This window comes from Berghia stephanieae, chromosome 15 (genome assembly GCF_034508935.2).
Source record: "Berghia stephanieae isolate SIO BIC M18660-M18661 chromosome 15, UCSD_Bste_1.3, whole genome shotgun sequence".
Lineage (NCBI taxonomy): Eukaryota > Metazoa > Mollusca > Gastropoda > Nudibranchia > Aeolidiidae > Berghia > Berghia stephanieae.
In genome coordinates this window covers 15,449,977-15,464,733 of record NC_088374.1, presented here as the reverse complement: position 1 = coordinate 15,464,733, position 14,757 = coordinate 15,449,977, and the positions used below count along the sequence as shown (strand labels likewise).

The 14,757-nt window shown below is 40.3% G+C and overlaps 1 protein-coding gene across 2 annotated transcripts in view; it reads left to right on the top strand.

The window, feature by feature from the left end:
• Nucleotides 1-795: 795 nt before the first annotated feature.
• The window catches only part of LOC144960693 (unconventional myosin-Va-like), a 174,921-nt gene continuing 160,959 nt past the window's right edge, over nt 796-14,757 (top strand). Inside the window, exon 1 of one of the 2 annotated variants that reach the window (XM_078893982.1) lies at nt 796-982. In XM_078893982.1, coding sequence (XP_078750108.1) covers nt 956-982 — 27 coding nt within the window. In that variant the 5' untranslated portion in view covers nt 796-955. The remainder of the gene's footprint in view (nt 983-14,757) is intronic. The other variant, XM_078893981.1, reaches the window with a different exon arrangement.

Sequence of the window (14,757 nt, the reverse complement as noted above, 5' to 3'; positions counted from 1 at the left end):
GAACATGAACTACAAGAATTACTGGATGTTGTAGTCAGGAGTAGTGAAAATATGGGACTGGAACTGAATATATCTAAAACAGAATGTATGACGGTATCTAAAAATAATAACCCACCAGCCTGTGTAATAACAAGCAGAGGACAAACAATACAACAAGTTGAATGTTTCAAATATTTAGGCTTCAATGTAACATCCAATGGAAAATCAGATTGTGAAATAAAGAAAAGAATAGGTATGGCGAAGAATGCATTCAACCAGCTGCATACAATTATGAAAAACAGGAATATTAGCATGAAAACAAAAATCAAAGTCCTGGATTGCTATGTACTGTCTGTGCTGCTATATGGTTGTGAGAGCTGGACCATAAACAAGACCATGGTTAAAAGACTGGAGGCAGTGGAAATGTGGTTTTACAGAAGAATGATGAGGGTGTCATGGATGGAAAGGAAAAGAAATGAAGAAATTTTAGAAATGGCAAACAGAAAAAGATCACTGATAACAAAAATCATCAAACGCCAAATGGAATTTTTAGGACACATTATCCGCCACCCTGGTTTGGAAATACTCGCCTTGACTGGAAAGATGAATGGAAAAAGAATAAGAGGAAGACAAAGAATAACGTATTTGAAAGGGATAAGAACTTGGACAGATGAAGCTGAGAAAGGTGGCGCTGCTTTAATAGAATTGGCAAGAGATAGATCAGCTTGGCGGAAGATGACCTCCGACGTCTGCTTCAGATATGGAACTACATGAGATGAGACAGCAGTATGTTCCGGAAATGACCTCTTTTAACCTATCACTTCTAAACATGGCGGAGAGTTACGGTGATAAGTGTTGACTCCACCCCCATTCAATAAAATGTCAACGATAGCCAGTGATTCATCTTGATAAACGGATATTCTTTTTATGCATCTGTGATATTTTACACCTAATATTTTTCAGTTCAGGAGGGATTATGTCTTCAAAGGAGTTGTACACGAAGGTAAGGCATTTTGAATTCGGTTCTGTGACCATTCCCAAGTATCTCAACCTCAACAGAAAAAAATGTAAACAAATGGAGACGGAGTTAACCGTACATATTGTTTTGTGGGGGCGTCAATGCTAAATGGATGAATGACTCATACATGTTTCTGAATTAGTTTTACCAGTCTAATTAGCGTATTGTATCTGTTGGGATTGCGCACAGCAGACTAGTAGAATCGGGCCCGTAGAATTGTAACACCGATGATGATGATGGGTTAAAATTTAAAAAAAAAAAAAATGGGTTTGTAACAACAATTGATGATTGATGATGGTGTGGCCCTGGACAGTCTGGAGACGGAGATGATCCACTCATTCAGTTCATCAGTCACAACATTCTTTACATTCACATAGTCACAGTCCCAGTGACCGTGCCGTACTCGTACACAGTGGCAGTGGAGCTGGGAGTGGGAGTGAGAGCCACTGTCTGTAAACTTACTTTTCACTGGACCCCATTCATATCTTATTTATTTATATCTATTCTCGCTAGCGAATACAGTTTATACCCAATGAATTAAAAGTCAAATGAAAATCTTTGCACTGAGAACTTTGATTTCAAAACTGGAGAAAATACATCATCATACACTACGACTACACTACTGCATCTACAACACAACTGTTATCATAATGACTGTTATCTTGTTATTTGGAAGCCTTTCGTTATTGCGACTTCCCAGACACATTCACATATGTCAATAAGAGAATTTCTGATGGCAGGGGAGGCCTTCCGAAAGCTCCTTCATCCCCAGTATTCTTGTTCTAGGAGGGGGGAAACTTTTTTAATAATGTTCTAGTAGGGGGTTTGGGAGGGGGATACTTAAAAAAAAAAGTTTCCCCCTTCCCAAACCCTCTACTAGTACTAGAACATTATAAAAAACAAGAATACTGGGGATGTAGGAGCTTTCGGAAGGCCTCTCGATGGTTGACATATCTCTATCAATAAAAATAAGAGATTTTCTTACAAAATGCTTATTGGCAGTAGTACTGCGAATAGTGATTTCATGGCGTAATCACTATTCGCAGTAGTAGAAGCGCTCTCCCTTCTCTGAAAATTACTTTGTCCCCTCACTGAACACAACATTGTATTTTCTGTTCGAAATGGCGTGTTGCCGAATGGCTTTAAGTTGAATGAGTGTGTTAGTTGGAGAAGGAAATAGAAGGAGGGATGATTGAAACATTTTGTGTGACTGAGAATTGAGATTTTGAACGTTTCAGCTTTTCCTTCAAGTCTGAAACTTGACAAGATCGTTTTTTGTTTTGTTTTTGTTACCCCAATCCAATCCATGAAAATGTCCCCGTCCCTACCTCTCCGACTTGATCATTCGTTCACATCTTGAAATCTATCAGTATGTCAGATAACTTTAATGAGAATAGTTCCGTCCCCGTTTATTGTATTATTTACAGTTAGTTAAATATATTTTAGAAAATTCCAGGAATCTCGCTCTCTCTGAGATTCTCTCTCTCTCTCTCTCTCTCTCTCTCTCTCTCTCTCTCTCTCTCTCTCTCTCTCTCTCTCTCTCTCTCTCTCTCTCTCTCTCTCTCTCTCACACACACACACACACACTCGCCGTTGCCCATGACTCATCATATATCTCAGTGCTCCTGCAAATGATAGAAGTTACCATCAATAAACTAACTCTACTACTACAGCCACTACCACTTTGTAATAATAATAATAATAATAATAATAATAATAATAATAATAATAATAATAATAATAGTAATAATAATAATTTAAACATTTTTTAAAAAGTAAACAAAAAAAAACCAAACAAACAAGAAAAAATAATAGTAATGAATAATAATGATAATAATAATAATAATGATAATAATAATAATAATAATAGTAATAATAATAATTTAAAAAAAATTTTTTTAAGTAAACACAAAAAAAAAAAAATAATAGTAATGAACAATGATAATAATAATAATAATAATAATAATAATAATAATAATAATAATAATAATAATAATAATAATAATAATAATAATAATAATAATAATGTCGTTTATTTATATTTTGTGCCCAATCCAATAAAGCTCTAGGCTCGAAGGCTACTACCACAACTGAAATCAATGGTATCTCTACGATTTGCAGTACTACTGCAAATAGAGAAAATCACTATTCGCAGTACTACTGCGAATAAAAGTTGCCCTTTTTTTTATTCTCAGACCCCTTAAATAAATTTCAGACAAAATGCCAAACAAATCATGAAATAAAATAAACCCCCAAACAAATGGCTTGGAGTAATGCCAATGGTAATTTGTTTATACCAAATCATTAAAGGATGTCAAGTAGAGATCCCAAGTTTTTTCATAATGCCATGTCAATTGGCTTCAATAAAATCCAAGTTTTAGAATTTTTGTACAATTAATAAACATCAAAGTGATATTTTTCCATCTGTCTTTAAACCGGCTAGAACATTTGTTAATCATTCCATAGTGATAGTGTTTGATATGTAGAAATTGTCGACACAGTTAAAAGGGGATGGGAATTACAAAATACAAAAAAAAGCTCTTCTTTCAAAATCAACTGGCAAGCGCCATCTTTATTCTTCCTCTTTGATGAATAAACCACAAGGGACATAACTACAAAAATAAGACAACAAATATAAAAAAGTAGAACACAGTCTCTTTATCTCTTATCTCTCTCTCTCTCTCTCTCTCTCTCTCTCTCTCTCTCTCTCTCTCTCTCTCTCTCTCTCTCTCTCTCTCTCTCTCTCTCTCTCTCTCTCGCTATCTCTCTCTCCATCTATCTTTCTGTCACTCTATCTATCTCTCTGGGTGGGGTTCCTGGCCTCCCATAGTGGGCAGGGTGGCACTTACTATGTCTTCTATCCCCTTATATCTATTTTCCAACTTGCTGTCTGTCTGTATCTTGGAATGAGATTTTGTCCTGACCCTGGCCGGATCCCTGGCTGAGAGGGAAACAGTCAAATGTAGTTATAATTTTGGGAGATGATCTTTTTTCCCATGTGAATCATCTCTTTGTTATGCACTGTACTGCATAGATATGATTTATAAAAATTTGAGTGTGTTCCTTTTAGGGGGAGGTGTGCTTGTGTCAGGATGAGACATTTAGGAGATCTCAAACTAAGTAAACTGATGGTGTGCTATTGAAATCTACATCTGTTTCCTATTTGAACCAAATCCCCTTTGTCTTACAATCATCACCACATCACCATCCCTACCACCACTACTACAACCACCACCACATCACCATCCCTACCACCACTACTACAACCACCACCACCACCACATCCTTATCACTAGCACTACCACTGCCACATCATCATCGTCATCATCATCATCATCATCATCATCATCATTATCATCATCAGCATCATCATCATCACTATCACTACAAGCACAACAGATTCATCATCATCGTCACTACCACCACAACTACAACATCACATCACTATCTCTACAACCACTACTACAACAGCCACCACATCACCATCCCTACCCTTACTACTACAACCACACCACATCACCATCCCTACTACCACCTACTACAACCACCTCCACATCACCATCCCTACTACCACCTACTACAACCACCTCCACATCACCATCCCTACTACAACCAACACCACATCACCATCCCTACTACAACCAACACCACGTCACCATCCCTACTACCACCACATCACCATCCCTACTACAACCAACACCACATCACCATCCCTACTACAACCAACACCACATCACCATCCCTACTACCACCTACTACAACCACGACCTCATCACCATCCCTACTACAACCAACACCACATCACCATCCCTACTACAACCAACACCACATCGCCATCCTTACTACAACCAACACCACATCACCATCCCTACTACCACCTACTACAACTACCACGCATCACATCCCTACCACCACTACTACTACAACAACCACCCCATCTCCATCCCTACTTCAATGCTTCAAAAAATAACAAAATCAAACGTGGAACGTTTCAGGCTCAAAACCCTTCTTCAGCCAACAACAAAAATCCCAATTAAATCATAAATACATGAATAAAAACTTAGATAGATGGCAGATTTTTAAAAATGTCAACATTTTCAACTCGATACAAACTAAAACTTACAATAAGACAAATTTAAAAACCCAAATTTAAAAAAAAAAAAAAAGAAGGGACGTATACAGGATTTAAATTTAAACTCACACCGTCGATTTTGACTCATGCTTAGAATGGTTATCTAACGATTTCAGACCATGGTAGTAGCCACACACATACATTCTCTCACCGTACACATGTGTAAAATGAGTACCTCACTGACAACCATTTCAGACCATGGTAGTAGCCACACACACATTCTCTCACCGTACACATGTGTAAAATGAGTACCTCACTGACAACCATTTCAGACCATGGTAGTTGCCACACACACACATTCTCTCACCGTACACATGTGTAAAATGAGTACCTCACTGACAACCATTTCAGACCATGTTAGTAGCCACACACACACATTCTCTCACCGTACACATTGTAAAATGAGTACCTCACTGACAACCATTTCAGACCATAGTAGTAGCCACACACACACATTCTCTCACCGTACACATGTGTAAAATGAGTACCTCACTGACAACCATTTCAGACCATAGTAGTAGCCACACACACACATTCTCTCACTGTACACATGTGTAAAATGAGTACCTCACTGACAACCATTTCAGACCATGTTAGTAGCCACACACACACATTCTCTCACCGTACACATGTGTAAAATGAGTACCTCACTGACAACCATTTCAGACCATAGTAGTAGCCACACACGCACATTCTCTCACCGTACACATGTGTAAAATGAGTACCTCACTGACAACCATTTCAGACCATAGTAGTAGCCACACACACACATTCTCTCACCATACACATGTGTAAAATGAGTACCTCACTGACAAACATTTCAGACCATGGTAGTAGCCACACACACACATTCTCTCACCGTACACATGTGTAAAATGAGTACCTCACTGACAACCATTTCAGACCATGGTAGTAGCCACACACACATTCTCTCACCGTACACATGTGTAAAATGAGTACCTCACTGACAACCATTTCTGACCATGGTAGTAGCCACACACACATTCTCTCACCGTACACATGTGTAAAATGAGTACCTCACTGACAACCATTTCAGACCGTGGTAGTAGCCACACACACACATTCTCTCACCATACACATGTGTAAAATGAGTACCTCACTGACAAAAGCGTTGAATTAAAGTTTTAATTATCCAAAGAAACCAACTGATTTTAACCTCTATCAGTAGTTAATACCAGATGAATTTTGTGTTTGCGGCTATGTGGTCTAGTGTTATGACACTCGCTTTTGGACGGGAATCCTTGGAAAAAGTCTCTTTACTCAATTTCTCTCACCGTACTCAGGTGTAAAATGAGTACCTGGCCGTTCACAGCGTTGTCTCTGTCCGATAAAATTGTAATATCGCCTAACAGGCGTCATGTCCCGTCCTCCATGTTAAATGTTGCTGTTGGTCAAGGACCCCTTGTAAAGCGCTTTGAGCACGTTTAGTGGATATTTTTCTATATAAATACTCTATTTTATTTGTTTTTTTTTACACTGGGTCTTTATTATTTATTGTAATATGGTGGAAGCATTTGGACTATCTTCAAATGTCAATAGCATCTCTTTTCTTATATTCTTCAACAGTCGTAACGTCACTTCCTTCCTCATGACGCATGGTAACTTAGTAACACTGGCTCTAAACTATCGGAACAATGGCGGATGCCCGTATGAAATATTTCTCCGGCGAGCATAAAAGCGTATCCAGAGGGGAAAAAACCCCATAAATTTGATCATGTTTTGACTTTTACACATTCTGATCACAAGGCATATGAAAAGTTCTGGCCAGCATGAAGAATATAAAGTAATGATTTTCTTTGTTTAGAACCAAGATGGCCGCCGTTGCCGGGCGGCGTGACATCAGACTACTGAATCCAATTCTTACGGTCAAAAATACAAGTAGTTGTTGGTGCAAAAGATGTGTCCGATAGAATTGCTTCTGTTCTTTCTCATCATGGTGTGGCCACGGTCTTATGTGCATTTTACTGTATTCCACCACAAAAGCACCGTTGTTCAGTTGATGTTATATTTTAAGTAAAATACTCACCATTTTTGCCTGCCAGATCAAGCATACCAGTGCATAGAACTATGTTTAACTTAACTGTAAGAGAGAATTTGGTGAGAACTAATCACCCAACTGGTGGTCCGAAAACAATAACATACGAATCCAGTAACGTCAATAGGGTAGAGAAGTCGTGACATCATACCTTTACTTCCTCTTTTGCAGTTCAAAACTCCCTGGAAGTGTGTGCCATTCTTCTGAACAATGAATAAACAATGAATAGATTGCATATTGAATCATTAGATGCCATGACTGTTTTTAGTTACTGGGTGTACAGGCAGATTGTTATGGTTACGGAATGCGTACAGGCAGATTGTTATGGTTACGGAACGTGTACAGGCAGATTGTTATGGTTACGGAATGTGTACAGGCAGATTGTTATGGTTACGGAATGTTTACAGGCAGATTGTTATGGTTACGGAATGTATACAGGCAGATTGTTATGGTTACGGAATGTGTACTGGCAGATTGTTATGGTTACGGAATGTGTACTGGCAGATTGTTATGGTTACGGAATGTGTACTGGCAGATTGTTATGGTTACGGAATGTGTACTGGCAGATTGTTATGGTTACGGAACGTGTACAGGCAGATTGTTATGGTTACGGAATGTGTACTGGCAGATTGTTATGGTTACGGAATGTATACAGGCAGATTGTTATGGTTACGGAATGTGTACAGGCAGATTGTTATGGTTACGGAATGTGTACAGGCAGATTGTTATGGTTACGGAATGTATACAGGCAGATTGTTATGGTTACGGAATGTATACAGGCAGATTGTTATGGTTACGGAATGTATACAGGCAGATTGTTATGGTTACGGAATGTGTACAGGCAGATTGTTATGGTTATGGAATGTGTACAGGCAGATTGTTATGGTTACGGAACGTGTACAGGCAGATTGTTATGGTTACGGAATGTGTACAGGCAGATTGTTATGGTTATGGAACGTGTACAGGCAGATTGTTATGGTTACGGAACGTGTACAGGCAGATTGTTATGGTTACGGAACGTGTACAATTGTTATGGTTACGGAACGTGTACAGGCAGATTGTTATGGTTACGGAATGTGTACAGGCAGATTGTTATGGTTACGGAATGTGTACTGGCAGATTGTTATGGTTACAGAACGTGTACAGGCAGATTGTTATGGTTACGGAACGTGTACAATTGTTATGGTTACGGAACGTGTACAGGCAGATTGTTATGGTTACGGAACGTGTACAGGCAGATTGTTATGGTTACGGAACGTGTACAATTGTTATGGTTACGGAACGTGTACAGGCAGATTGTTATGGTTACGGAACGTGTACAGGCAGATTGTTATGGTTACGGAACGTGTACAGGCAGATTGTTATGGTTACGGAACGTGTACATGCAGATTGTTATGGTTACGGAACGTGTACAATTGTTATGGTTACGGAACGTGTACTGGCAGATTGTTATGGTTACGGAATGTGTACAGGCAGATTGTTATGGTTACGGAACGTGTACAATTGTTATGGTTACGGAACGTGTACAGGCAGATTGTTATGGTTACGGAATGTATACAGGCAGATTGTTATGGTTACGGAATGTGTACAGGCAGATTGTTATGGTTACGGAATGTATACAGGCAGATTGTTATGGTTACGGAATGTGTACAGGCAGATTGTTATGGTTACGGAACGTGTACAGGCAGATTGTTATGGTTACGGAACGTGTACAGGCAGATTGTTATGGTTACGGAACGTGTACAATTGTTATGGTTACGGAACGTAAAAGAGCAAGGATGGATAAAATCGTTATTGACTACCAGCATTAGTGGCTAATGGCAAGACAATTAAATGCCTTCTTCTTCTTCTTCTTCTTCTTCTTCTTCTTCTTCTTCTTCTTCTTCTTCTTCTTCTTCTTCTTCTTCTCTCTTCTTTCTCTTCTTCTTCTTCTTCTTCTTCTTCTTCTTCTTTCTTCTTCTTCTTCTTCTTCTTCTTCTTTTCTTCTTCTTCTTCTTCTTCTTCTTCTTCTTCTTTCTTCTCTTTCTTCTTCTTCTTCTTCTTCTTCTTCTTCTTCTTCTTCTTCTTCTTCTTCTTCTTCTTCTTCTTCTTCTTCTTCTGCATCTTCTTCTTCTTCTTCTTCTTCTTTCAGTTCATCCCACATTCTGCAAGGTTGCCTTAATGAATGCCTTATCTTTATGCATCTCAGTTAAATGCATCATCTTCCTCCAGGCCTAGTTCTTTCATATCATCCTTCACCCTATCCATCCATCTAGTCCTCGGGTGTCCCTCTCTAGCTAATTTTATATCCAATACTTTCCTTCCCATTACTTCTTTTGTCTCTTAACATGTCCAAACTTTTTCAATCTATCTTCTCTCATCTTTTTATACATACATTTCTCACTTTAGTCAACCTTCGAATCCGTTAATTTCTCAATTTATCTTTTCTTGTCCAGCCAAGTGACTATCTTTACTTAACATCCTCATTTCTGCCACCTCATATTCTTTAACTTGTTACTGTGTCATGAAGACTGCTGTCTCTAATCCACACAAAACTGCAGGTCTTACCACATGTATATATTTTCCCTTCAGCTTTTCAGAAATTCGTTTGCCATCCATATCTCTGGTTACCTTCCTTCAATTATTCCAGCCTGCCAGGATCATCCTCTTAACCTCCATCTCATTGCAACCATTTCCTTTTACAGTTGCTCCTAAATATTTAAATTGGTTTGCTTCTGACACATCCTCTTCTTCTACCTTTATTGGCGGTCCAATGTACAATCTCTCCGTCTTCGTTCTGCTTACAACTCTAATTAGTCACCTCATTTCCAAAACCCGTCTCCAGCACTCCAACTCATTTTCCGCCTTAGTTTTCGTGTCATTCAAAAGTACCATGACTGCAAACATCATATTCCACATGGTGTCTCATATCGATTCTGTTCTGTAAGGACATTCATTACAATTGCAAACAACACTGGGCTGAGTGCAGATCCTTGATGTAGTCCTACTCTTACAATAAATGGTTCAGTTGAGCCACCAATTGTCCTTACCTACCACTGTCTTACTTCCTCCATACTTATCCTGGATAACTTTGCTATATTTCTTTGTCTCGCGCCCCCCCCCCCCCCCTTTTTTTTTCTATTAGACAGTACCACATTCCTTCTCTTGGGACCCTATCATCATATGCTTTCTCCGGGTCAATGAATACAAAATGTAATTCTCTTTGCTACCCCTTATATTTCACTGCGGTCACCTTTAAGGCAAATTTAGTATATGATCTACTTTTACAAGCACCGAACCCAAACTGCTCTTCATTTATTTCGACATCTTTTTCGATCCTCTTCGAGATTACTCTTTTCCATATATCTTCATCGTATAACTGCTTTTCTCCTCTCTCTATCATATTGTTTGTCCATGAGGTGTTTTCCATCGTACTGAAATCTCTTCCTCCATGTCCAATACTCGTCCATTCTCATCTTTTATCATCTGAATATGTTGACAATATAATGCCATCACTCTGAAACCAGAAGATAAGTTGCTCAAAGTGTGTATCCTTCGGTATGGAGGAGGTGTCATTACTTCCTAAATGCATATCAGCATTTTGACTTTACTCTTTTGTTCCCATTGAGGCGGGCCTGCGACCAGCTTCTGAACTTCTTAGTATCAATTTTTAGGGTTGAGTTGGGGTGTGTGTGTGTGTGTGTGTGTGTGTGTGTGCGGGGGGGGGGGGGGTTCCTCTCTCATAAAATTTTGTTTTTATTTTTGTTTCTTTTAACAGGGCTGAGAATCTTCCGCCTAAATGGTGGTTTATCTCCGCCCATCACCATCACTATTCCACCTTTTAAAAAGACTCACCACAACCACTACATCAACATCCCTATCACCACTACTTTTACAACCACCACATGTACTACAACAACATCACATCATTCCTATCACCATTACTACTACAACCACCACCACATCATCATCCCTACCACCACTACAGCTACAACCACTACTACTACAACTACCATCACATCATCATCCCAACCACTACAACTACGTCCTCCACCACCACATCATCCCAACTATCACTTATAAAGTGAGTGTAAAAGAGTCTGTCTTTAGTTTAAACCTAAGTCTAGGCTTTATTCAACATTCAAAAGAGGTACAACGAGAAGCATGATGATCTGCAACACAAGCAGAAAATCAAACAGTTACGAAAACAGATAAAGCAGACATAGCATAACAAAGCGTTGAAAATAATAACAAAGCGAAGCACACAAACAAAGCTACATCACAACATTCTTCCCCCCTCAGTCTCATTGGAAGCATGACAAATCGAACAATGATTGCAAAGTCCCAAAGTCTATAATCAAATAAGAATGGGGGACGTAATGCTATGAATCAAAACACAACAAGTATAGTCTTGGTCTTAGAGATTGTCAGGAAAGTTCAGGCTTCTCTATTGCGCAGATTGTAAGCCCGGGTCCGAATGAAAGGACTTGGTTTGGGACGACGAGTGTTCTCATTAGGTGTTTCAGGATCAGAGGGGTTTGGCCCGTTTTCTTCACAGAATGAGGTTTGAGGTTCAGGATCAGGAGTGTCTACCGATTCCGCTTGTTCCAAAACTTGATTTGGAGCATCCGTCTGAATAAGAACGGGTACTGGAACGTCCAGTGCCTGGTTTGTTGGCTCATTAATTGAGGGGTGCGTGAGCGGGGGAAAAGTGTCCTTTACGAAAGAGTCAGACATAGGCAGGCCACCAGATGGTGCTAGGTTACGCAAAGCTACTGTTGTCTCCCTCCCGTCCTGGAGTCTGACGTGGGCATAGAGTGGATTGCAATCCAACAGTTTGACTTCATCTACCAAAGGTTCATACTTTGAAGATCTCACGTTCCTTCTCATGATCACCATTCCAGGGGTAGAGAGCCAAGTCAGAAGAGTTGTACCGGTTGTGGATTTCCTGTTGTAGCGAAATATTCTCTCATGAGGAGTTTTGTTAGTGGAAGTGCACAAAAGAGACCTTAGGGAATGAAGGGAATGAGGAAGAACGAGTTCCCACTGGTGAATCTCCAGACCACGAGACTTCAGTGCAAGCGTTATTGTCTTCCAGAGTGTTCCGTTCAGTCGCTCCACTTGTCCATTACCTCTCGGGTTATACGGGGTTGTCCGGCTAGTAGCTACACCCTTCCTATGTAAAAAGTCCTTGAGTTCGGTGGACATGAAGTTGGCCCCTCTATCAGAGTGCACATAAGACGGCATTCCAAACAGAGAGAAAAGCTGGCAGAAGCATTTATGATTGTTGCGGCACTCATGTCGGCACACGGAAAAGCAAACAGAAAGCGAGATTATTCGTCAATCATTGTTAAAAGGTATTTATTTCTTGAAGAAGAGGGCAGAGGACCCTTGAAGTCTACACTCAGGCGCTCAAAGGGCTGAGTAGCTTTGATCAGATTAGGATTTGACTATTTGTAGAAGGAAGGCTTCAGTTCACAGCAGATTTTACAGTTTGCACAAACCTTCTTCACTTCATCAAGCGAGTAAGGCAGGTTCTTGAGTTTGATGAAATGCATCATCCTTGTAACCCCAGGATGGGATAATAAGTCATGGAGATTTTGAAGTGCCTCAGGATCAGAATGAGTTGTAGAACAATAGCCTCTGGAAAGAGCGTCTGCTGCATGATTGTCTTTGCCTGGTCTGTAGACAACATCGTAGCTGTAGCACGACAGTTCGATTCTCCATCTTTGGATTTTGTCATTCTTCACCTTCCCTTTTTGAGAGTTATTGTACATGAAGGCAACGCTTTTCGGGTCAGTTACAAGTTTGAAATGCTTCTCAAGTAAGTAGTGTTTCCATTTACGGAGAGCCTCCACAATGGCACATGCCTCTTTCTCTACAGAGGAATGCCTCCTTTCACTTTGATTCAGAGTTCTGGCAAAGAAAGCAGCTGGTCTCCCATTCTGATTTAGCGTAGCTGCTATTGCGCTGCCCGAAGCATCTGTTTCGACCACAGGGGAACATCTTGGTCAACGGTAGTGACAGCTGCATTCTCTATCTCCTTCTTCAGCAGTTCAAAGGCTTCCTTCACTTCCGCTGGAATTGAAAATACGCTATTGCTGACAAGGAGGTGTATTTTATCAGAGAAATGTGGGATCCAAGATGAGTAATAGGCAAACATGCCTACTATACGGCATTGGGATTATACATCGTGGGGATCAGCAAGGTCGCGCAATGGTTTTAGCCTGTCAGGATCCGGTTGGATGTTGCCTTTGGAAACCAGGAATCCAAGCAGTTTGATTTCTCTGGTGGAAAGGATGCTCTTGTCTTCATTGAAAGTAATGTACTCATGAAATGAGAGAAGTTCTTGTTATGTTCTTGTTGATTTCTTCCGCAGATTGTGACATTATCTAGATATGCAAAAGTATCCTTGAGCTTCTCATTTCTTATCATGCTGTCAATAATACGTTGGAAGTAGGCCACTCCATTAGTGACACCAAACGGAATACGTTTGAATTGATACAGGTTCCCGCTGGCTTCGAAGGCAGTGAAGAGTGTTTTTCTTCCTCCTTTATAGGGATTTGGTGGTAGGCACTGCGGAGGTCGATTGTACTGTATACTTCATATTTTGAAATTTCCTCGATCATCTCATCGATTCTGGGGAGAGGGTATGCATCAAGCTGAGAAAACCGGTTGATAGTTTGGCTATAGTCCACCATCATTCTCTTTTTGTGCCTGTCATTCGTTGTCACCAAGACTTGCGCTCTCCACGGAGAATTGGAGGGTTCAATCACATCTTCTGCAATTAGTTTTTGGACCTCAGAATCTTAAATTGTTTGTCTGGTGTTGAGAACCGCTTTGATTTTGTCGCTATGGGTCTGCATTCCGGGAGCAAGTTCTTGAATAAAGGGGCAGGTTTCACTTAAGCAGCAGTTAAGCCACAGATCGAGAATGTGGGCTTCGACCCTTTGAAACTAATCTCCAGTCCCTCGTATTGGCCAAGGAAATCGTGACTCAGAATCACGTCGGCACACAATCCAGGTAGAATGGAGAGCTTCACTCCTTGATAGGCCTCGCCATTGTATTCCAGAGAGACAAAACAATTGCCTTTAGTCACACTGGAGAGATTAGAGGAGGCCATCGATATTTGCTTTCGAGAGTTGTATGTTTGGAGGTTTAGAGATCGCACCTTCTCGGCGGAGATGAAACTCTCCGAGCTTCCCGTGTCTATAAGAGCCTTCATGGAATTACAACAGACTTTCACGCCGATGATGGCTTTACGAAGACTTGAAGGGGCTGCAGCAGTGAAGGCCGAATTGATGAAGGGTTCAGCAAAGGATGCAAAGTTGTTTGGTTTCCTTTTAGATAAGCACACTTTCTGGTAGTGTCCCTTCTTCCCGCAGCCTTTGCATGTCGCTTCCCGGGCAGGGCATTTAGATCGTGGGTGTCGTTGAAATCCACAGAAGAAGCATTTAGTACGAGTTGCTGCAGATAGTGTATCAGTTTTGTCAGTGTAAGGAGTGGTCGCACTGCCAGATGGCACAGGTAAAGGTGATGGACTGTTGTATGTTAATGATTGTTTTTGTGCCATTTCAAGGGACCTAGCTCGGT